Source organism: Musa acuminata, chromosome BXJ2-5 (assembly GCF_036884655.1).
Source record: "Musa acuminata AAA Group cultivar baxijiao chromosome BXJ2-5, Cavendish_Baxijiao_AAA, whole genome shotgun sequence".
Lineage (NCBI taxonomy): Eukaryota > Viridiplantae > Streptophyta > Magnoliopsida > Zingiberales > Musaceae > Musa > Musa acuminata.
In genome coordinates, this window is record NC_088342.1 from 2,710,244 (window position 1) to 2,735,126 (window position 24,883).

At 36.8% G+C, this 24,883-nt stretch overlaps 3 protein-coding genes and 1 non-coding gene across 4 annotated transcripts; 3 read left to right on the forward strand and 1 right to left on the reverse strand.

Moving 5' to 3' along the window:
• The first annotated feature begins 530 nt into the window (after window positions 1–530).
• LOC135612129 (malate dehydrogenase-like) lies at window positions 531–6,804 on the forward strand. Its single transcript, XM_065107978.1, has 7 exons — window positions 531–686; window positions 2,782–2,940; window positions 3,027–3,202; window positions 3,324–3,601; window positions 3,706–3,841; window positions 3,922–4,033; window positions 6,461–6,804. The coding sequence occupies exons 1-7, from the start codon at window positions 644–646 to the stop codon at window positions 6,553–6,555; spliced, it is 999 nt and encodes a 332-aa protein (XP_064964050.1). The 5' UTR covers window positions 531–643; the 3' UTR covers window positions 6,556–6,804.
• A 2,019-nt stretch (window positions 6,805–8,823) lies between these two features.
• On the reverse strand, window positions 8,824–10,431 carry LOC135612130 (transcription factor MYB4-like). Its single transcript, XM_065107979.1, has 3 exons — window positions 10,209–10,431; window positions 9,976–10,105; window positions 8,824–9,652 (listed from the first exon to the last, which is right to left on the reverse strand). Exons 1-3 carry the CDS (start codon window positions 10,339–10,341, stop codon window positions 9,127–9,129), a joined length of 789 nt encoding a protein of 262 aa, XP_064964051.1. The 5' UTR covers window positions 10,342–10,431; the 3' UTR covers window positions 8,824–9,126.
• A 2,510-nt stretch (window positions 10,432–12,941) lies between these two features.
• TRNAY-GUA (transfer RNA tyrosine (anticodon GUA)) lies at window positions 12,942–13,025 on the forward strand. The gene is given in 2 exon segments: window positions 12,942–12,978; window positions 12,990–13,025. It is a non-coding gene; the product is annotated as a tRNA-Tyr (tRNA).
• A 10,201-nt stretch (window positions 13,026–23,226) lies between these two features.
• On the forward strand, window positions 23,227–24,680 carry LOC135612131 (phosphoenolpyruvate carboxylase kinase 2-like). The gene is made up of 2 exons (XM_065107980.1): window positions 23,227–24,098; window positions 24,293–24,680. Exons 1-2 carry the CDS (start codon window positions 23,294–23,296, stop codon window positions 24,400–24,402), a joined length of 915 nt encoding a protein of 304 aa, XP_064964052.1. The 5' UTR covers window positions 23,227–23,293; the 3' UTR covers window positions 24,403–24,680.
• Window positions 24,681–24,883: the final 203 nt, after the last annotated feature.

The following is a 24,883-nucleotide window of genomic DNA, read 5'->3' on the forward strand; positions in this document are numbered from 1 at the left end:
TTCTTATTTGATTATTCTTATTTATAAATCAATGAAGATATTTATTTAAAATCATATATATATATATATATATATATATATATATATATATATGAGATGGTTTTGAGTTAATTTAATATTAGTTGTTTTTGAATTAGCTTAAATTGCCTTTGAAGTATTAATCTATTTAAAAATATTATTAATTGATAGTGTAGATCTTATGTAAATAGGTTTAGGGTTTATGTGATTTTAATGATTAAGGATATTTCAAGATTATGCGAATGCAATGTAGTTTTTGATAAATATAAAAGAGTATAAAAAAAGTCAAGAGGACATTTCGCTCATAATAGTCGACATATGTTTTAACTATATTTATAATATTATATTATCAGGACATTAACACCACAACGTACAAAGGAAGAAATCTCGGCTGTCCATCCATCGTGATGATCAATCACCATACGCCGGACGGCGGAATCTCCTTTCACAGTGATGGAAACTTCGAGCATATCCGTCCATCCAATTGGCTTGTTGCCACATTTCTCCTCTATAAATATCCCATCGTCGCCCCTTCGCTTCTCGTCGAGATCGAGCCTCATATCGCTTCCTCCCTACCGCTCTGCAATAACCTTTCTTGCTTTCAACGCCTTTTATCGTCGTCGAGATGGCGAAGGATCCCGTTCGAGTTCTTGTCACTGGCGCTGCAGGTGTCGATCTAATGATCTGTTCTGTTTCATGTCTAGTGTTTCCTGGATTCATTCGTCACAGATCTCAGGTCGGATCTGATTTCGTATGTCGGATCTGAACCTACGTAGCATCTGCAGCTACGATCTTCGTCGGGTTTCTGAATCACTTGACGATATTGTGAAATGGGCTCGTTTCGCGCCTTCGGTCTAAATTGGTGCTTTCGGTTTACTGATTTGGAACAGAGACAGGGTTTTATATCGATCATTTGCTCTTTATTTATTGAAGAATCTCAAGTTCTATTTGTTATATTGATCGTTTTGCTTTATGATTTGTTGTTTTACGATGTGCTGAATCGATCTGGGTTGGCATGCTATGTAGGTATTTTCATGGAAAGATCAGGACCTCTTTAAAGATGTTTTGGGAGTCCTTTTACTCTTCTGTTATTTGTTGTTTCTTCATCTTTTGTTTATTTCTTTTTCGTTGGGACTGGCATTGATCTTAGTCGATCCGGAAAGCTTGTCCATTTTTAGTGGCATTTTGATTTAGAAAGTCTTGTGTAGCACATCTGGAAAGAAGATCATGTTTGATTCTACCCTTTGTCCTGAATGATAACGCTTTATCTTCCATTAAGAAAGGGATCACTTGTCTATTTCTTTACAAATATGTGGTTATATATCTTTATGAATGCATGACACTCTAGATATTTCATCAAGTCCTTGTTTATATAAAGATATCTTTTGGTTTATTTAGTAAGATAAAATTCCTATGATGGTTCTTCAAAAGCTGGCAAAGGTTGTTTAGATAGATTTTCACTTCAAAGTTGGTCATTTGAATGAGAGATTTTTTTTTCCTTCCCAAGCTTAGCTTTTGTATAATGTGATGTTAATTATTATAGTATTTTCTTGGTGACACCTTTATGATGTGTTAATCTTTAATTTTTTTTTCTGTTACATCTGGAATTTAGTTATAGGCGTGAAGAGCTCACTTGAGTTTGAAATCCTAAAATTCTTCTTTACCATGTGTAGTAATCACTGCTTTCCTTGTATTTTTGTATATATTACACTTGATTGTATTCATGTATATAACCTGCATGTGGTCTCAGATTTAGCGGAAACCACGAAAAATTGAGAAAACTAAATGGTCCATGTAGAACATTTCTGTTGTTCACAAGATATGGTTTGAAAGAATCATCATGCAGTAGTCTATTTTTTGTTTTACCTTTTCAAATTCACTATTATGAGACGTCGCAATTGATGCTTCAACATTCTCTTGAAGGCATGTGCGTTCTTCATGTTATTGAGGCTTTTATTTTTGTCCGCCTTTTTCTTTGTCAAAAAAGTAACTGAAAATAAAGATTAGGATATGACTTGGAGGTTTATACGCACTAGTGTGATTTTTTTAAAAAATCATTATCACTTTTGCAATATGAGAGACATCTTGGAGCTTTTATTGGGCTATAAACAGATGTCTGACATGATTATTTAACTTTGGTTTGTTGTACTTTTTAATTGATTAAGATGGAATGAGTAGTAACTTCAAAAACATTTCCACGATTAAAGTTCTTAAACCTTGTTGAATACATTGTTAATGGAGCTTTCTTCATTCCCATGAGTTTTGTATTTCCCTGTTGTGTATGCTCTTATCATTTATGTATAATTGGATAGTAATATTTATGTATTTTTCATTATTTTGGTTATGATTCTGTGTCATTTATTAGTTTCTTAGATATATATTATGTGATTCTTCAAAACTAATCCATGGCATCTTTTGATTCTCTACATTGCATACAATTTGGTGTTATATTGGAATAACGATAATCTAATCATAGTAAATCAAGCTTTTGTGAACTGCATAAGAAACATCATGGAAACATTAAAAAATCAGTAGTGCATTATATTTATTGCTTATGGAGTACTCTTTGGTAAATTATTGTAATTACCACACAAATAATTTAAAGATATTCTGTAATTCCATGGAACTTTAGTCACAAGGCAAAGCAGTCAAAACATGTTGGTCTTAGATACCTTTTCTTCTATGAAATTGGTCTTTTAATATTTTCTTGTTATCTTCAGCAACTATAAAATGTTTGTCATAAATCATAATTCATATTTGCAGGACAAATTGGTTATGCACTTGTACCAATGATTGCTAGGGGAGTGATGCTTGGCCCAGACCAGCCTGTTATCTTGCACATGCTTGACATTCCACCTGCTGCAGAAGCACTCAATGGAGTCAAGATGGAGCTGGTTGATGCAGCATTTCCTCTTCTTAAGGGTATTTTTTTCCTCATGTACATAATTCCACTGTCTGTTCTTATTCTTTAGTTTTTCAAATCAACTGCTCTTACAATTATAAATTAGGTGTCGTGGCCACAACTGATGCTGTGGAGGCTTGCACTGGAGTCAATGTAGCTGTTATGGTTGGTGGTTTTCCACGGAAAGAAGGAATGGAGAGAAAGGATGTGATGTCAAAGAATGTTTCCATATACAAGTCTCAAGCTTCTGCCTTGGAAGCACATGCTGCTCCAAATTGCAAAGTATGATTTGGAATATTGGATGCAAAGTTTTATGTTTATACGATTCAATTAGAAATGCTTCAGATTTATATGTTCTTATTTTCTTTAACTGTATATGAATCATTTTTCTGATTCCTTGCAGGTGCTGGTTGTCGCTAATCCTGCTAACACTAATGCTCTTATACTGAAAGAGTTTGCTCCATCCATCCCTGCGAAAAACATAACTTGTTTGACAAGGTTGGATCACAACAGGGCACTAGGTCAGATTTCTGAGCGATTAAACATTCAAGTTAGTGATGTCAAGAATGTCATCATCTGGGGAAATCATTCTTCTACTCAGTATCCTGATGTAAGTCATGCAACCATTAAAACTTCAAGTGGACAAAAGCCTGTTCGTGAGCTTGTTTCTGATGATGACTGGTAGGTTGACATTTGAAAATTTACTTTTGCACTCATTGGATTTCAGATCCTCTTAAGACTTTCTAATTAGACCAGTTTATTATTGCTATATCTTACTTTTACAGGCTCAAGGGAGAATTTATCAAGACTGTTCAACAACGTGGTGCTGCAATAATCAAAGCAAGAAAGCTTTCTAGTGCTTTATCTGCTGCCAGTGCTGCTTGTGATCACATACGTGATTGGGTTCTTGGGACCCCCGAGGTTACTTTTCATATCTTTTCTTTTTAAACTTCATATGCTTCTTGGCTGAATGTATCAAGTCTTTCTCTCCTTTGTGGCAGGGAACTTGGGTTTCCATGGGTGTCTACTCGGATGGTTCATATAATGTACCAGCTGGGCTGATTTACTCTTTTCCAGTCACATGTCGTGCTGGCGAGTGGACCATTGTCCAAGGTGCATAAAATGTGACATTTTATACAACAATTTATACTTGAATGCATAACTGACTGGTCGAAAATAGTAATGCTTTCATGATTTTTGGTGAGAAGATGGCCCATAAATTGAACACAGCATTGCAAGAATCATTTAAATTAATATTCAGGACAAATTATGTTCTATCTTTCTGCTTGCCATTAGAACATCTAATTTGTAGATGGAACAAAATGTCAAAGTTCCTTGGAAATTGTACTTGTGTTGCATTTCTTAGGAGTAGCTCAACATATGTAATTTTTAATGCTGTTTCAGATAACAGTTAAGTACACGGTATTAATCTGGATGTGAATCCTTATAGCAAGCATGGTAGTACTTGTTTTAAAATTATACATGACATACCTCGTATCTGCAATGCTTACCTCAAGAAAGAATCTATGCTTTTCGGTTTCTACTCGTTAATATGTTGCCATAACTAGTACTTGCTGATGATTGGACATGTCCCTGCTCTTTTAGGATTTTGAATGTTAAAATGCTTGAATATCGTCTTTATTTAGTTTTCAAACTAGATGCTTGAATATCCTTGTTATTAGATCAGCCATTATATAATAAAATATTGAAGATTATGATTGGAAAGATGATGAAGGAAAAAGGTAAATAATTTCTGTACTTTTTGTATCCTCTTTTCTTTCATTGGCATAATTTATGAAGGCAAAATTGCATACATATGTATCCTTTTAAAGCTACCGGTTTTCATTTTTTTTTTCCTTTAAATTTAGATTTAATATATATACCCGAAAATTCTAAAAGCTTACATATCCATCCTTGTGGTTAATCATACTTACCATCATTTAAATATTAGTTTAAATCTAATTGGCATTTGTACATTGTAAAACAAATTTTGCTGGTAAAAGTATTTGGTTTATTTAGATATAAAATTTTGGGGATATTTAAGACCACAAATCATCTTAATGTTGACCTAATTAGATGTGGCTAATATGAGTTGTCTATATTGATGTTAATGGGAGGGTTATTTGTGGAGGTTTAGTCACATGCTATACTAAAATAAAGGTTACATATTTATTTTAAATTTTATAAGGATATACATGTCGAAGCCTGTGATATAAATAGGACTCTAGTTTGAAACTTTAATGATTCAATAAGTCAATGATAATTTCTTAATAGTATATTGAGTATATTTATTGCTAGATCTCATGCTTTCCTTCTATTGCAAGATTTCTCTGGGCTTCTAATTACTTCTCAAATCTTTTTCTTGGACACCTTAGAATCTCTGTTCACTGTCATATGCCATCATAGAATTACTTAATAGTGAAGGCCAACCACTAGACTATTCAACCAGGGTTAGTTCCCATATTTCAAGTAGATGTTTGTTTATACTGGTACCCATCAGCTAAACCTGAAGTCCTATAAAATTCCATAGACATTGATCTGCAAATTCTCTGAAATTGATGGTTGCTAAACACTTAGTCATCGTGTGTTTTTCAGAGACAGTAATCAGTAGTAATCAGACTACAATTGAGTTCCTTTTGTTACTTCTGGTTGGACTTCTACATTCACTGACATAGCCACTCCCCTTAACCAACTAAATATATGGCCACAGGATTCATTGTCTAACCCACAAAAAGGGCAGCCAGAATCAGTAAGAATGAACAACTGAAGGTATTCCCTCATGGGAGGTCTGTTGAGAGCAAGTTTCTATAGAATATGCTAATCTTATGTGCTAGAAATTTCCACATGGCCATTTGATTAAACTCCTGAAAAAAATGGTGGTACCTTTGCCTCAAGATATTATAGCGACTTTATCAGATGCTCTTCCATGGTTATCAAGGACTTAAGCCCATCTGTTCTTAATATTCCCAGCCAAAATTGAATCAAAATAATACGTCAACTCAGATTGCAGTGATGCATATTTTAATATTCCTTTAAAATAGGTTGGACTGAAGACCTGACACCGTGATAGTTGCTTGGCATGCTATACCATTTTATGAACATAATGAGAGTACATAACATCATCTTTCATCAATTAGAACTTGCTTTTTCAATTAGAAGACCTTGAAGTTGTGTTTCCAAATTATCCAAAGATCATACTGCACAGGTTCTTATATGAAAAGATGAAGTAACTTGAAAAGAGAGTGCTGGTAGCACAGAACCTTCAAATTGTTGCCAATTTTATGAGTTGTCTATTTTTGTTTTTTTTTATCGTGTTAGAGCCTTCTTCGCAAATCAAACAGTGAATATATTGTTGATCTGGTATCTCTGTCGATGACCTTGTTCTTAAACTATTAACATTATAAACTATTGTTGGAGAGTTGGCACTGGATTATTTGTTGCTGCAGCAATTACAAAATTCTTTTGATATTCTGGAGTATTTGCTGTTATAATAAAACATAAAATGGAAGAAAATAATTCATTGGCTTCCAATTTTGTCAGGACTTTCTGTTGATGAATTCTCAAGGAAGAAAATGGATGCAACAGCCGAGGAATTAACGGAGGAGAAGGCTCTTGCGTATTCATGCCTGTCTTGAGCTTCTCCTCGAGTTACTAGTGGGTTTCTATTTTCCCACCTTTTCAAACTGCATGGAGATCGAGATTTGAATAAACTTGCTAGTTAATTTTTTTTTACTGAATTTTTGCTGTAAAACTCATCTTCGAATAACTTAGATGTGATGCACAATGTTCGTCTTGTTTTCATCACGAGGCATGAAGCTGATATTATCTAATCTTGAACATTTTCTGAGGAATGCTATATAAAATGTGTTAGTTACTTCACTAAATTGTACAATGGTTTTTCATTGATTTGTTTAATTTATGATTTTAGTATCTCCTTTACATTAATTTATGATGTAATTCCGAATGAAATTGCCTAGTGCCATGACAGTAGATTTTGAAGACCTGTGTAGTCTGACAATTATTTATGCATATGCTTTGTTTTATATATATATATATATAGAATTTTGAATTCAATTCTGATTTGTCATCTCCTGTTTTCTTGGATGTTCTTTCTTAAACTAATGTTCAAAGACACACTCTGGACAGGCCATCGTTATCTTTGTTTCCCCCCCGTAGAAATTTGCCTTTGTGAAGTTGCTACAGGATAAATCCAAACCATAGGCGCACCTTAACAAGACAAATTTAGGCTGGTTAATTGTATCCACGAGGTGATAGATTAGATTGGCTTTAGACTTTATATCCTATTCTATGTATAGATTTTCTACATGTCAATAATGTATGCTTGGTCGTAAGAGCCATGTCAATATAGATGTTTAAATATAGGAAGCAGCATTTTTTGTTGTCTTGTTTATGACATCGAGTCACGGCCAGCAGAGAAAATTACTAAACCAATTCATCATGTCTCTTTCATTCCAAACAATACATTTGGATTGTTGCAGAACATTTCCAACCATGAAATTGGTGCCTTGCATTTGGATTTCAAACCACATTAGGAACGAGTCTCTTGGTCGGTGCTAGCAAAAACTCAACGTCTTCTTACTCAGGTCAACCCTGTCTGGCGTTGAACAGTAACACCATTATATTTTTCACCATAAGGAGTCCTTTTTGTTTTTTCTCCCCCACCCTTAGGACGCATAGTGCAGTGTGGACTTCAAGATGGGTTCCCATCTTTGACTCGCTTCGTTCTTCCAATTAAATTTGATCGAATCCGGTTTAACTGGGTTGGATCTATTTAGTGCACAAATTGGTCTGGTTTCGAAATCCCCTTCTTTGGTTAGAGGGTAATATAATGCACACCAAACAAAAACCATTATGAAAGAAACACAATGTGGAAACAAAGACCATGAGATATCATCATGTTAGATCCATTGTTCAACGACAATGAGTGTATAGAGGTCTACAATGTACGAAATCTCCAAACATCCTTGTGGAAGACAAGAAACATTTTTTATGTGATGGAAGAACTCATTGCACAACTCTTCTAAAAGAAATTGTTTGCTTTTTTAGATTTCTCTTTTCTTAAATATCTTTTCTCACAGGGTTGAGTTTAATAATATTCGTCCAATTTGTCTTTCCTGTGCCGTCCAAACCCATACAATACAATAAACCCAACAACAATGATTAAAAAAAAAAAAAAAAAAAGGATGACCAGGCGGCACATTAGATGGTTACAACTAAATATGTTATTAATTGTGGACATACAAATGATATACAGGTATTTGCCATTAATTAGAAGCCTTCACATGGTAGCCCCATCCATCCATCCATATGTGAAAAATGATATTTGAAAGGAATTAGGAATGGACTAATATTATTATGATCTCAATCAGGGTTAAAATCATTTCTCTTATTCAAATATATTATATCATGTTGGCACTTTTTATTCGAGGAAAGCCTAATTGGGCCAAGATAAATCATCATATTTAAAGGTCTCATGACTTGTTAAAACCTTCACAAAACCACCAAACTCTACTTCTTCTTCTTCTCTTATCAGCTCCTCTAGTTGCAGTTGGCATACACCCAAGTTCAACAAACATACAAACACTGTGCACATAAATTATTGATTGATACGGAAGTCCAGAAGTTGCCAAAGTTCATTAATAGAGAGTGATTATTTCAAAGACGAACTTGATTGATTGTGATGTACTTAGAATGAGTCACTCTTTAGAGTTAGCGTCAGCTGTTTGCCTGCCAAAGTTGCCGAGCCTTGTCAATAGCCTGCTTGATTGGGTCTTTCATGACTCGATGCAGTGCTCAATAGCATATAACTTGGAACATTCAAAACTACTAGGAATGAAGGAGTTGATCTCCTTTGACATCACACAAACCATGTGTTCATGCAATGAAAACAAACTACAAGGAAATATGTTCTTCATTCAAGGAAGTACAAGTTGTTGCCTTTGACAGCACGTAAGAACCCACACTTTCAGGTTTTTTCCACTCTTTACAGACAAGGGAAGTATGTTTATTCTCTGCCTTGGCCTTCTTCTTCCACCTTCCCGTTGAGAAGAAGAGTGCATGTCTATCTCTCGAAGACCACCACCCACCATTAATGAAGCTTGATGATCCAGTGGTTCAATCTTCTATTAGTCAATTCACCACCGCCAAAATGTCCTATAAAAAAATCCGAAGAATGTCATGTTCTCCTACAATTGCGTCAGTTCCTGCAGATCTCCAGCTCCCATGAAGACGTTCAGCCAAAAGTCCGTGTCATCCATGTCGGATGAGGTGAACAGGTCGAACCGGTCGCTGGTTGGAGGAGGAGTAGTAGTAGGAATCGTTAGTGTCGCAGGCTCATCCGTCGACAAAGTCTCCAGCCAAAAGCCCTCATCAATCTCTTGGAGTTCCTGAGAAGAACATCCTTCCTCCTTGACGTTACTGATCCCTCCAGATGCCCCCGACCAATCAGTGGCAAAGGAGTACAAGTCGCTGTATGATTGCTCCGGTGACATCGACGCAAGCCTTGCGCCTCTGTGATCTGCTTCCAGCTGCGTGGGCAATGGCTGGGACAGTACCGTCCTGTCAGTCCTGGAACAACCGGTCGTCTTCCTCTTCGACGTTCCGGAGGAAGACATGTTGGGGCCGACGAAGCGCTTCTTCAGGTGGGTGTGCCACACGTTCTTGATCTCGTTATCCGTTCTTCCAGGTAGTTTGGCAGCGATGGCAGACCACCTACCGACAAGAGGAACAGTACCGAGTGTGAGAGACTCGCCAGTCGAAATCACGTAATTGATGACAGGAAGAAAGATTTCGCGTGTGCACGGTGATAAAATGTGGGACAAGGTATGATTTGTAGCTTCTGCGTGTGGTCCACAGGAGGCAGCCCAAGAGGTCGGTCTCTTGGAACTTTCCCTTCCCATCCTCGAGAGCAGAGGAAGATAAGCATCAAGTACACTTGCTTTCCTCTTCGTTACTCTCACATGCAAAATCTTGCTTTGATCTCAGAATGCATGATTCGCTCAAAGCGATCCAAATCCAGTAGCTGGAGCTGTTACCTGTTGCCGAGCATCCCATGCAATCCGATGATCGTCTCCTGTTCTTCCCTGGTGAAGTTCCCGCGTTTGATGTCGGGTCGCAGGTAGTTCACCCACCGGAGTCTGCAACTCTTCCCACACCTCAGGAGACCTGCATAGTAACGACCTGAGATTAGATCGAAGACCCGATTTCGATGATTTCTTTTCCGGAGAGAGAAAGAACCCTAGCCAAGGGAGGAGCAGTCTGTACTCACCGGCTTGTTTCGGCAAGGCTCGCCAGTTGGCATGGCCATATCTGTGGACGTAATCCACTAAAACCTGGTCCTCCTCCGGTGTCCATGGCCCCTTCTTCAGACCCATCTTCTCGCAGCAAGGAGCCCTCACCATGATGCGAATGGATTCACTACTTCCTTTTGCCCTCCCAGTCTCTCTCGCTGTGTCACTTGTTCAAGAGGCTTCGCAGGACAGAATGAGCCCTCCCACCACCGCGTGAGCCAGTTTTATATGGGCACCAAATTGCCAACGTGAACGAACGAATCCGTGGTGATGTGGCTTCCGCACCTTCCGTGAAACAATCTCACAGCGAGCAGCACCCTCTCGTATAACACAAAAAGGCATCTCTTTCTTGTCATTCCCCCGTCTTGGAGTTGACTAAGTCAGATGGCTAAACCGCAGCTAAAAGTCCAGACACGTTCAGCCTGCCGAGCTTGTGACCGGGCTACTCGCCGGTAGATAGTCATATATGACGCAAAAAACAAAGACCTTTTGAGAAAGCCGAGTGAATGAATGACTGTTGAATGAACGTTGCTGATTTGTCGCTTTCTCAATCCGAACCCACACTTGAAAGCAATCAAACGTCACCAGTCGAACTGCGACAAAGCCATCACGTAGTCTCAAAGAATGGATCGCACGGCGGATAAAAAGTAAAAAGTCATTTTCCGGCCACGCATTCGGTCCACAGTCTGAACAGTAACTACGGCGCCACAGGCGACGTGAACATTGGAAGGTTGACTGACATCGTGATGATCATGGATCGGAGAGTCGTGCTTCTGCCACGTGTTCATGGTCAACGAAAACGTGGGGGAGCGGGGTGATCACGTTCACGTCTGAATGGGTGGGAAGCATGTGGTGGGGTGAAGTCAATATTCACATCAGTCAGTGCGTTCACACACACACTTTCTCTCTCTCTCTCTGAAATGTAAACCTCGTCAAACATACAAAACCATTGTAGTCAAACGCATGTGAAGATTTTAGGTCAATAAGAAAGACTTGGTTTAAGTTTAACATGTAGTTATATATATAATACTTGAATTAATAACCGCTTTAAAAGCTATTGGGAAGTTAGTTAGTATGGATTGTCAAATAAATAGTGAATATATATATATATATATATAAGAAATTATAATATGAAATATTATAAGGTTAAAAATCCACATATAAATTATTAGAGGTTGCTGAGATAAGTGGGTGCGTCATGTTTGACATCATCGACATAAAGATTGGATTGGTATGATGAGAGAGATTTGGCATGATCATTGCAAGTCAATAAATGGATGCCGGAGCTTTCCCGCATGAAGATTTATGGTGGGAAAGAATTGGGTTAATGTGTGGGCTGCTCATATCGGTGCTGCTGCACTTTGCTTTGTGACCACCAACATCAAGATCTTGTCGTGCTACAGAATCCCATGTACTCGTGCTTTTTCCGATACTCGAATCATTCGGTGCTCTGCCACACATTTAATTAGGTTTTCCGCATTCGAGACACGTTCCGCACGTGAGTCTTACTTCTCGTTTCTAAGTTGCCATTTTACTAGAAAATTAAGACCAATCCCATTAATAATAGCCTCGTCATCTTCTTTTTTTTATTTAATTAGGTACTTTCATAAGGGCACAAACAATATTTGAGATCATACGGTTTAGTCGAAAAGAAAACGAAGAATTAAATTCTGATCAATTTGATATCATAATACATGATACCGATTAATTTCAATGGTATATGATATATTGATGATATATACCAATGATGAAATATATGACAATGGAGAAAGATAAAAGTATAAGAAAAAATATATATAGTGAAGGAAGAAAGATAGGAAACATACTGGACGTGACTTATATTGATGAATACAACTCGACGTAAGTCTTAAATATATTCAATTATTATTATTTATTTTATTGATTGAATTTAATGATAAGAGATATGATTAGTCTATTTCTCAATTTATGTTTAAATCGGAATGTATAATATATTTTATAACGATCTAGGTAAAAGAAGGGTGTCCATTTTAATATACTATAGAAACCAATCAATCCTAATGCTAATCATATTAATAATAGACTTTTAATATGATATAATATTTGGATAGTAAAAAATAGACGTTATTGGGATGACCCAATCATTCAAACTATTCTTAGTCGTCTTCAAGTGTCAATTAGATTCTTTAATAACTTTGATCTAACATTTCAATGGAGTCCAATGATTAGTTGATGACTAATTTGGTTGTATTGTAGGAATTCACATGCTAGATTAGCATAAATACCAAACAGAAGTCACATAAGTAAATATAAATATATATATATATATATATATATATATATATTATACATTATCATAATTATTTATTATATTACTCGATGATGAACTAAATGTACCAACCAATTGTGATCTCAACTAATCATAGTAGTCAAACAAACATGAAGCCAAAGTATGCCTCATTGACCCATTATACTATTCACTTAAGAACATTGTATTATTATATGTCACATGGTTCAGATGGTGTTAGAGCACATGATTAAGTCAAAGGAGGCCCAATAATGATGATAACAATAATAAAAAAATTAATGATATTTGATTCAATAATAACATCATAATGATGTTTACATATATATATATATTATATGATATTTACCAAGTGGAATAATCATATATTATATTTATATATATTATTGATTAGATAATTTAAATAAAATCGCCCAATGTAATAACACCGACCTTAGCTCAGATGGTAGAGCGGAGGACTGTAGTCGGTTCAGACATCCTTAGGTCGCTGGTTCGAATCCGGCAGGTCGGAATTTTTCTCTTTTTGTTTGTGTGGATTATTGTAATTTTAATGTTTATTAATATCCCTATTATTTATTATATTCACCATCTTTATGTACCTTTACAAAGGTGTTTTTAAGAGTCCTTTTAATTTATCTTTCTTCTCTTAAGCTTCCTTCAGTATGCATCCAAGGCTCCTACTATCAATGTGAAGTCTTGGGAGATCAACGATAAATAATTTTTGGATTCTTGAAATCATATTGGTTGGAGTATAAAAAATATTCAAGTACATAAAAAAACTTTGATGTAGAAGAATAAAATATTCTTGAAATCATATTGGTTGGATTATTATAATTTTAATATTTATTAATATCCCTATTATTTATACTCACCAACTTTATGTACCTTTACAAAGATTATTTTTAAGTGTGCATTAATTTATCTTCCCTTATGCTTTTATTTATCTTCGTGTCCATATGATGCATGCATTAATCTAAAGTGTGTGCCTAATAAGGCTTCCATCAATGTAATGTGAGGTCTTGGGAGATCAATGTATGCTTACAAGTGAGTCCATCAATAATTTCATATTGGTTGGAGTATAAAAAAAAATCATGTACAACAAAACTTTGACGACGAGAATTTGTTTTTAGAATTTATATAAGAGGATACATAAATAACTTTGAAATTCATTTTGTCTTGAAGGACTTGATTTTTCTTAATGGATGCATGTGAAAAGTTCTGAATAATATAAATATTATGATTAATATTTTATTATTATTATTATTTGGATTAATCTTTTGACATCAACAACTTCATTTTGTTATTCTGGTAGAAGCCACTTGGAGCTTTGGTTTGAGTTAATTCAAGAAAAAAAGTTATTCTTTATATATTATTATTCTTATAAAATAAAAGATTTGATTTTTTCTAAGAATGTGTATATATATATATATATATATATATATATATATATATATATATATATATATATATATATATATATATATATATATATCATATGATATGATACTAAATAGTTTATACTCTTAGTTTTACTTTAATTTACATATTCCAATTTGTGTATATATTTAGCATTTATGTGAGAGAACCAAATATGTGATTTCACATTTGGTCAAGATTTAGATAGGAGCCTTCTATTGAGATGCATACTGAAGGAAGCTTAAATTAAAGTATGTGATTAATCACTCCATTACATTGTTAACTTTATCTTAATCATATTAGTACCTTCTATTGAGATAGTAGTAGAACAAAGATTAGGATAGACTTGCCTGACTAATGCATAGAGTTTTGTATTTGAAAGAGCATATTGTAGTTAGGTTAGCTATGAATAAGTAACTTGTAAGAGTCCATAAAAGATTATTGAGTGAGATTTTGATAGTCAAGCTAAAATGCTGAGAGATGATCACACCTATAAATTTGAAGGCATGGAAACAAGTATCTGTTTCATTGAAACAAGAGATGGTGGAAGATGTGGATCTATTTATTACTATGAAGCAAGAAGATAAGAAGAGTTAGCTAAGGGTGATATTTTTATAACTATTCATGGAAAAAAAAGAGGATAAAACAAAAAAAAACAATTATATCTCACTTCAAATTTTCATTATGGATGTGTTTTACTTACTCCTAATTTTTCATTAAATAAGACAGTAAGCATTAGTAATATTATGAACTCTTACTAAGGAATATTGCATTGAGTGAAGATATTGATTCTCAAGTATTTGGACCAGATAAAAGATATGTATGAAGTTAAAGGCATAGAACCATGTCTTGGTATTTTGCAACATCCATATGTCATCATTTAATTTCTATGAATAGATACTCTAAGAATGAGAAAGATACAAATATTCAACAATTAAAAGAGAAATTGAGAAAAATACTCAAAATATGGGATCCTAGGATAAGAATATTAGATGACCCAATTAGGTTTTTAGATTTAGATTTTGAAAATTACACAAGTATGATTTTAAAATATTAAGAATATTTTATTGAGCCAAATATGATTATTTTTAATAATAAAATAATTAATTAAAAATATTACTAAGAGGGAATCTTATTAAATGACTTAAACTGACATTATTGAGTAAAAAGTTAAAATTTAGTTTTTTTTTTAGTTGTAATAAGTCTTGTAATGCTTTATCTTAGGAACTCTCATAGAATTTTATATTTTGAATATAATTTTACCATTCATATTTTGAAAAGTAGATAAATGTTGTTAATTTAATTATAGAATGTATTATTTTTTAAGATATATTTATAATAAAAAAATAAATATCAATGACTTAGTTATTCATGAAGATGCATATATTAGATTTATATCTAATATGTTTTTAACTAATAATAATATCTTGGTAGTCTGACTAGAAATACTATATGATGATAATGTTCACTATGAAAAATTTAAAATTTTATTTTATTTAAAATAAAATAAATTAAGTTTATTGCATGAATCTTATAGCATTTCTTATTTTGACCATATCTTCATGTTGTGGACCCAAAATTCATTCATATAATTTTGTTATAAATTTAAAGTAAATTATACATGAATGAAATTTGACATAATTTCTATTAAGTTTGACATATTACTTTTATTATCCTTTATTCTGGAATATTATTTTGTCTATAATTATGAATATGATAAATTTAATTAAAAAATTTTAAGAATATATTTATAACTTATTGTGTAGATTCTTTATGATCAATAATTGATTATCTTTTTCACTTTTGTTTTATATTGTTGTGAATGCTTATGGTTAATATGTCTAGTTTTACTAATTAAAGATGTATCAATTATCCTCTAGATGTAAAAGTTTTGATAAATTTAAAGTATAAAAAAATTATAAGAACTTTTAAAAATATATAAATTGAGAAGTTTTTGTTAAATCTCGAATTTTGATGATTAAATCAATTGATTTATGATCTAATTTATGTGTTGAGAAAAATGATACAAGATTAACTACGATCATGAAAAGGTAAAATAATTAGAGAATCGAACATTGGGCTGAAGTCAAAGATGGGGCATCGAGTCGAAAGAATCGGACAATGCGTCGAGAATGGATGGATCAGGCGTTACGCCGAAGGTTCAGACGATGCGTCGAAAGCTCACTAGGAGTTCGTTGGGAGTTCGTTAGAAGTTCATCGGAAGTTCGGATGAACATTGCTAGTATTGTAAATGTTTTAACCCTAATTATCATATTTATGTGTCAGTTTGAGTTAATTTAGGGAGTAATCCTACTAACTCAATTATGGGTCAATTGGGTCCGAATCGGGTTGAATTAAGCCCGATAGATGACCTATTTAGTGACTTAGAGCCTGATAAGACCCTAAGGTCTTATCGGGGATGAAAGAAGAGAAAAGGGGATGATCACTTCGAGGGGATCGACCTCCTTGATCACTTTGAGATGATCGGCCTCCTTGATCACTTCGAGGGGAACAATCTCCTAGAGTTTGTCCATAGACTGGAATAATATTTCATTAATTGATAGCCGAAAAGAAAGTGTTACATTATTATTTATAGAGTTCCACCTAGAGTCCACCAGGACTTAGACTCTTAATAATAAATAAATATTAAATAAACCTTTATCCGACTCTAATTGAACTAAACAGACTCAATAAACATTATTCAAAAGCTTAGAAAATAAAATGGTCCTAACAATTCCTCCCTCTTCAAATCAGCCTTGTCCTCAAGACTGAGTAGCATCAAACTCGGGGGGCTTCTCTTTCAGCACTTCAGTCATATGCTATCTGTAATGCATCACAACTCGTTGATCAAGTAAGTATAATCTCCACTTTTTGATAATGTAAGCAATAAGTCTGTCTTTCAGTGTAGTAATCATTATAAGAAACCCTTGGCCCTGTATAATCAATTTTATGTTTGAATATTTGCTATCATAAGTTAAAATCCATCCATCAGCAATCTTTACTTCGAATATGTCACAGCCTTTAATGTGGTGGGCCAATCGGTCAACAGTCTCACTGTCCATAAAATTATTAGTACTACCAATATCAATCAAAGCTATAACATGCTGATGTTCTAGAGTTCCGCCAACTTTCATAGTTTGCGGGTTAGAGTAGCCGGTTAATGCATGCATTGTATGTGTGGTAGGTCCAACATCTTTTATACCTTCATGATCAGAGTCCATATTCTTAGCTTCCGGTTCCTTTCCAATTGGCTCAATCATCAGAAGTTGTCTTTGTTTACATTGGTGCTCCATACTCAACTTTTTATCATAGTACAAACTGTTTGCTGATCTTTCCTTGAGTTCTTCTTGGATTAGTCTTCGGGTGTCAGGGTTTTGGTTGGGAATAGATGGGGCGGGTGGCTCGTTGATCATCTGGTTGTTGTCACTTTTGTTTTCATGATTTTTCCTATTGATTTTTCTTCTCATGTAAACATGCAAATGATATCGCAACGATCATAGTGCAGGGTTGACGAGCTTTAACTTCACATCGGATATCTGGATTAAACCCTTCAATAAATGTACTCACAAGTTGTCGTTCAAAATAATCTTTAGCTTGATTTGATAATTGTTTAAATTTGTTCTTATATTCTAATACTGTAGAAGTCTGATAAATTTTGGCGCCTGTATTTTTAGATCTGTGTAACATAGAACTTGAGCCTCTATCTTGTTGAAATTTGTTGAGGCTCTCAGGTAGGTTCTTTTTAAAATCATTAAGTGTTTCTTGCAATCGATTCTCAATTCTGATTTTTAATTCTTTCATTTGTGCTTTCATTAAGTTATCGATGGCCATTGTGTTTTAATCACTCTCTATTCGGTGCTGCTATTGTGACATAGTCAGTGGTAGCATTGTGGGAAGGAATGGTTGCAGCGAGGATGTAGCTGCGGTCATTGCGTGGGAGGCAATGATATTTGTTACGGTGGTTGCGTGGAGGACTCGTCGCTATGGTTGCTGTGACGATGTGGATGGAAGGCAATATTGCTCTATCTCTGTTGCACTTCGGAAGGAGGCACTGGTGACGTCGAGGGATCACGTGCGATTGAGGAAACGACAGTGCTGCGATGGTCGTGGTTTAATGTTTTGATATCATGTATATTATGCCTAAAGTAATGTTTAATGAGGTGATGATGAGGTGTGAATCATCAATTTGTTACACACCCAAAGCCTTTGAACCAGCACCAATTTCACACTCATTAAGGTTAGCAATTAGGTCACATGACAAACCATATGAACATCGATGATGGTGATGTCCTAGATAAACCTCATCGTTGTACTCTAATCTACTGACCAAATAAATTATCCTCCTTGTTGAACTTTAATCCAAGGAACAAACAAAGTATCTTAATCTTTAGACTCTCCTCCACCACAAATATTAGAAGAAGATGGATGTACTTCTTTCCTTAAAACAACATCCAAAATTAGAAAGACAATCAACTTGCCTATGGCCAACACAATCATAAGCCAAACAAATAACACAACCACAAGCGAAAATGAATAAAAGATATATTTTTATTTGTAACGACTTGAAAAATCCCATTAGGTATTTTACCAATCCACACTCCTTGCTTCAATAGGGAAGATAATTATCCTAATTTTTAGAATCTCCTCCACCATAGATATTACAAGAAGATAGATGTACTTCTTCCCTTCCTGAAGGGCTAAAACAACGTCCAAGATTAAAAGGACAATCAACTTGCTTGTGACACAACTACAAGTGTTGCAAATAAAAGATAGACTTTCATGTGGAACAATTTGAAAAAACCCATCAAGTATTTTACCAGTACACACACCTTGAATCTATTTCAATACAAAGATACACAAATCTAGCATGTTCAAATTTTAAAGAAAATTTATCAATTTTGATGAATCAAACAACAAGTTGATCGAAAACTAATTGTGATGGAATCAGAATAATTAGTTTGAATATAAATAAATATACATCTCATATAAAATGTTGACAACTCCTATTGCCTATGCTTTGGCTAACCGAAGCATAATAAATGCAGCTGCCCTATCTATCATTATAGAACTCATCTTCTAATCTTAGTAAAACCAATCTCCACAATCAGCTTTAAGGTTTTCTACGATCTATGCGAGGACGATAATGAAAATTAATAAGGAAGCTGAGATCATCTCGCGTATAATGCCAAAGATTAGTTGGAGGCATAGGATTCATCACTTGAAGGCACAGTAAAATTGGGTTTCCTAGAAGACCACAACTATCACTTGGTGGCACAACTGGATTGTTTCCTGGAACATCATCTCTCGGGATCTTGTTCGAAAAGACCTGCAGGCCCTTATGGCACTTCATCAGAGAATGAAATCTTGATGTCCTCATAAGTAAAAACGTAATCTTCGCCCACAAAATCATAACCATTATCTACCAAAAAACTATTCAATGCTAGGTGGTTATCCACTTCTGGGGTTTAACATTGTAGAGTGTAGGGAAATCATGATATGCTTGTTGCGGAACTGCTTCCGTTGTAGGGATCGACTGTGATGGGTAGACTTGCACTGACGGGTATGTAGGTCGACTGTATGAACTGGTGCATAAACATATGCTTGTTGTCAATGGGCTTGCACTGTAGTGATCGACTGTGAATGATAGACTTGCACTGTTGGGTATACAGGATTTGATTGATTAGCATGAACTGGTGCAAATGCATATACTTGTTGCGGATGGGGTTGCACTGTAGGGATCGATTATGATTGGTAGACTTGCACTGGTGGGTATACAGGTCCTGATGGATTAATATGAACTAGTGCATAAACTTGCACTCCTAGGCAGGTTGTTGCAAGATTGGCAGGATATGTAGGTGTGAAGTTAGTATGAATTGGTGGGTATACAGTTCCTGATGGATTAGTATGAACTGGTGCAAAAACCTAGTATGCTTACATTCCTGGGTAGCTTGGTACAAGATTGGTAGGATCTATAGGTGCGAAGTTACTGCGGTAGGAGTTTACAAGAACACCCAGTCCCCTGGGTTGAAGTTGATGATTGCTTGATCTCATCGGAAGAACTTGAACAAGTGGTGATACTCTTGTGAGCTCCATGCTTCTTTTGAATCAAGCACAACACATAGGAATTAAACTATAGATCAAAACAAAGTATCAGCGGCGTTAAAATATGACACTAATAAAGATCGTGAGATCATGAACATAATGTTAGAACCTTTATGCTGCCATCTAATTGATGAGATTGTGAGATGGGATCATAGTTCATATATTCCTGCATGATTCAATCAATCTTTTCACCTTTCCCACCTTTCCTGTACAATAAACCAAAGATTTCTTGGTTTCGATTCAATGGCCATGAACTTTGATTTGTTTGTCGACTCCTATGGCTTTCTAGTATCCATCGATGGCCTTTTGATTTGATCGTGACCCATTGGGATACTTGCGCTTCTGAGAGATAAAGAAGTACCACTTGTCTTCTCTAAATTGTCGGTAATTCTCTGTCAGTAATCCATGAAATATACATTTAATTTGATGATATTAAAAGACATAACAATACACCGAGATGAAGTAAACATTACCAACAAGCTTGTTAGGATGGTACTTGTACTCGTTGATGTCCTTGAGGACATTCAAGTACAAGGGAAGATTAGCTATCTTTCACTAGAGATAATATTTTATGAGCTCATCTTCATGTAGCTTGAAATCAAAGCCAACGACACATATATTAGCTATCTTTCGCTAGAGATAATATTTGATGAGCTCATCTTCATGTAACTTGAAATCAAAGCCAAGGATACTTGTTTCATATATATATATATATATATATATATATATATATATATATATATATATATATATATATATATATAGTTTATTAGTTGATAAGGATTTAAATATAAATATAAATTTTTAGCATTCAATCACAAGTAGAAAGTTGATTAATTAGTTAAATTATTGCGTCGTTGATTAAAGATAGATGTAATTAATTGTTTGCAACGTTGGCGACCATTGTCAAACTTGTAGAACTTAAAAAGAGCAAAAAAGAGAGAGAGAGAGAGACACACACACACATAGCCAAAAGCTAATTAGCTTATCATTCCAATAAGATGACTTAGATTTGGGATAGCTCACCATGGAATCCCTAGAACATGGCTCAAAGAAAACGATCATTAAATATTGTTCGATAAAGAGAAAGTAGGATTAGGAATAAATAGGTAGAGTCACATGAGCTGTCTTCTTCTATGCGGTGACCATTAAACATTGGCTGATACAAAGCAACTTATTTATTTATTGGACAAAGAAAGCCACTTTAATTGTACTTCACTCGTCCGGAATGACCAAAGAAACGTTCTTCCAAAAGGTTCTCTCCTTATCTTCCACAATCATAGCTAGCAATATAGCGAAACTATTGCACTGCTAAATCTGATTCTTCTTCATAATAATTTCTAAGGCGGATTCGTGATTTGGAAGTTGATGAAGAAAAGAAGGCCAATATGTATGGTGATCAGTACTTGATGCTATAATAGTTTGAGATGCCAGATTCAAGTTCCTCAAGCTGAAGACAAACCAATGGATAAGCCAAAGCAACTGTGAGGAATAAGTTCCTTCCCTGACTCTCTCTCTCTCTCTCTCTCTCCCTCTCAAATCCCAACATCCTAATCTTATCTGAACTCAGAAAATTAAAGGATAAACAACAGGTCAAGGAATGCATCATTGGGAAGGCGTAGAGTAGATGTGCTGATAGAGGTAAGAAAAGTAGGGAGCAGAAATGATGGCTGCAGGTGTGAGTGTGCTCCCAACATGATGGCTTTGGTAGCTGGCCGTTCATTTCATGGCCCCTCCATATCCTTCTTGTTTGGAACGACATAGAAAAGCTCCACAGATCGGTGCAGATATTTGGGACCTTATCACGTGCCCCTGCCACCTATTACGACTACTGTGTCTTGAAGGAATAAGTCTCCTTTATTTGGCTGCTGGATGAAAGCAAGGCTTTCTATTGTTCCACAGATCGGTGCACAGTAGAGCACAGAAGCAGCAGCAGAAGTGGGTGTCATCCCATGAGATTTGTCCTCACTTCTCAGTCAGGAGGGTGCTCATTTATCTTGTATAATAGTGAGAAATTTTCTCTTATATATATATATATATATATATATATATATATATATATATATATATAATGAAATAAGAAAGTCAAAATATTTTGATCAAGTCCAGAGTCACATATTCAGGTCCTTGATTAAATTTTACAGCAGATCAATTCGACACGAATCTCAAAGATCGTGACATGACATGATTATTTCTGCTGTAATTGTTGGACACGATAAGCCAACTTGCCTATTATTTCTCCAACCATGTGGGGAGCCACGTGCAGCCCATTCGCAACGGTCAAACGTCAACCGGTTATCACGTACCCGACCACGATAAGTTATGGGAAATCGCAGTCCACTTCACGCCTCGCCCAGTCGCTTTCTATCTCATTTAAGACGGCAATCCAAAAAGTACACGAGTTCGTAGGCCCATCGTCAACCTGCTCTCCCATTGGTTGTTGTCTCGGACTTTTACACGTGTAATCTTCCGATTGGCTTTCTTTCCGTGTTGTACGACTGCCAACAGGTACGGCCGAATACCCTCTCACAAAAGTAACGTCTCCTTTTCCCGGTCCCCAGTCCGGGCCTAAACAAGCAGCATCTGACCGTCCATTGCGGCGCATTATTGGCGAACCATCCGATCCGACGGTGTCGGTTGGCGAGGCATTGTTAAGGGGTCTTGATCACCAAAAGAGTCCAAATCACCCAATTGAAACGGTGGGCCCAGCGCCACGGCTCAATAACAATCGAGCACCAGCTAACAACCACTATAACCCCATAGTTCCTAAAGCATCCGGCAAAGTTGAATCAGACGGCCCCAATTCACTCTCCGATTCATTAAAGAGCATAAATTAACTTAGTGTATAGGGTAGGCTCCATCCGTCGCCTTAAACAGAGCATAACGATACATAAACTACTGGAACTTTACTTAACACAAAAACTAACAATACCATAGCTTATCTATGAATAAGTTGCTGCGTCCGCTCCACCTGATGTCAGTAAATTTGAGGTACGGTTAAGGGTAACTTGGTGATGGGAGAAGAGGACGCCCATCGGCCCAAAGAAAATTGAGAGAAACAGGGGATGTTAAGATTCTGTTCAACCGTCCGATTAGAAGATCCATGGAATCCGCCGTCCACGTCGTCGGTCGTGAGATGCGGATCCCTTTCTGTTTATAAATATTCTAAGCTCCACTGGAATTTAGTGGCAAAAGAGGGAGTGGGGAGAGAGAGAGAGAGCAGTGGGGAATTCTAGATTGTTGAGATCGGATCGAAGCTCTATGGGCGAGGCATTGATGAGGGACTACGAGATCGGGGCGGAGATCGGGCGGGGGCGATTTGGGGTGGTGCGGCGGTGTCGGTCGGTGGCCACGGGGGAGGAGTTTGCGGTGAAGTCGGTCGATAAGCGGCTTCTCGCGGACTCCGTCGACCGCGAGTGTGCGGCGCGGGAGGCCAAGGTCCACGGCCTCGCTGCTGCCCGGAACCCCTACGCGGCGCAGATCTACGACGCATATGAGGATGACCACTGGGTGCACCTAGTGGTGGAGCTCCTCGACGGCCCCGACCTCTGCGACCGGATCGCCGCCCGCGGGGGGACACCGTTCCCCGAGCCGGAAGCGGCAGCTGTGGTGGAGGCGCTTGCGGAGGCCCTAGCTGGCTGCCACCGACGGGGGGTAGCGCACCGGGACGTGAAGCCGGACAACGTGCTCTTCGACGCGCTGGGCCACCTCAAGCTGGCCGACTTCGGGTCAGCTCAGTTCTTCCTCGATGCAGACGGGGAATGGGCGCCGATGAGGGGGCTGGTGGGAACACCGTGGTACGTGGCGCCGGAGGTGGTGGCGGGTCGGGAGTACGGGGAGAAGGTGGACGTGTGGAGCGTGGGGGTGGTGATGTACATGATGCTTTCCGGCGGAGCGCCCCCGTTCTACGGGGACACAGCGGCGGAGACCTTCGAGGCGGTGGCCAGGGCCAACCTGAGGTTCCCGTCGAGGGTCTTCCGCTCGTTGTCGCCGGCGGCCAAGGACCTGATGCGGCGGATGCTCTGCAGGGACGTCGCAAGAAGGTTTTCCGCCGAACAAATCCTCGGTAAGTTGTACTGTTCATCTCGATCGATTCTATCCCATTTGATTTCAGTATCAGACGGTCTTGTTGTTCGATCCTACTGTTGATTTCTTTGATTCTAGTTACTCTGTTTCTGCATCTTTCTTTTCGCCAAGAACTCATTTCTTTATTCAGATATAGGGATTTTAACGTAGTGACGATTCTTTGTTGATAACCAGGGCATCCTTGGATTTTAAGTGGAGGGATGAGTCCGGTGGAGGGACCAAGCCGGGATCCATCACTGTCCATGGAGAGCCCGGAAGGCTCGCTGCTCGGGCTCTGCGCATAGCGCATACCGTGTACGAATACGTCATATTTTGTTTTCTTCTACAGTCACTTTCGTTCGAAGAAGGTTTTAGAACCGATGAGATAAGAAGAGATGATGAGTTTTTCCTCCACTGGAGGAGTGTACATAAAAATGTAAAGCCTCCTCATCCCTCGTGGGATGTTCCTTCTACTCGTCTGTTTGACTCGTTTGCTTGGAGATGTATGAAGAGGAAGAAGATATGTGAGAATTTGCATCTTTTGTATCTGCTTGTATAAAAATTAAGTGTATCCTTTTTCCTACCTGATAGCTGCGGTCTCTTATTTCCTCCCGTCTCCTCTGCATTCGTATGTGCCATTACAACAAGGACTGTGACTCCTGCTCATGTTGTCCTGTTGGTTGTCGTTGGGCCCTTTGTTTACTCTCAATAATTCTGCTGTCGACTTTACTACTACACCCCGAATTGTCTATCAATGCCATTGTTAATGACGGCTCCGCGCAAGAT

Excerpts from the sequence above, each read along its gene's own strand:
- LOC135612129 (XM_065107978.1), top strand. The coding sequence starts at position 644 with ATGGCGAAGGATCCCGTTCGAGTTCTTGTCACTGGCGCTGCAG. Across the intron at positions 3,203-3,323 it reads ATGCTGCTCCAAATTGCAAA|GTGCTGGTTGTCGCTAATCC; the intron begins GTATGATTTGGA and ends GATTCCTTGCAG. Across the intron at positions 3,602-3,705 it reads CTTGTTTCTGATGATGACTG|GCTCAAGGGAGAATTTATCA; the intron begins GTAGGTTGACAT and ends TTACTTTTACAG.
- LOC135612130 (XM_065107979.1), bottom strand. The coding sequence starts at position 10,341 with ATGGTGAGGGCTCCTTGCTGCGAGAAGATGGGTCTGAAGAAGGGGCCA. Across the intron at positions 10,106-10,208 it reads AGCCTTGCCGAAACAAGCCG|GTCTCCTGAGGTGTGGGAAG; the intron begins GTGAGTACAGAC and ends GTTACTATGCAG. Across the intron at positions 9,653-9,975 it reads CATGGGATGCTCGGCAACAG|GTGGTCTGCCATCGCTGCCA; the intron begins GTAACAGCTCCA and ends TCTTGTCGGTAG.
- LOC135612131 (XM_065107980.1), top strand. The coding sequence starts at position 23,294 with ATGGGCGAGGCATTGATGAGGGACTACGAGATCGGGGCGGAGATCGGG. Across the intron at positions 24,099-24,292 it reads TTCCGCCGAACAAATCCTCG|GGCATCCTTGGATTTTAAGT; the intron begins GTAAGTTGTACT and ends GTTGATAACCAG.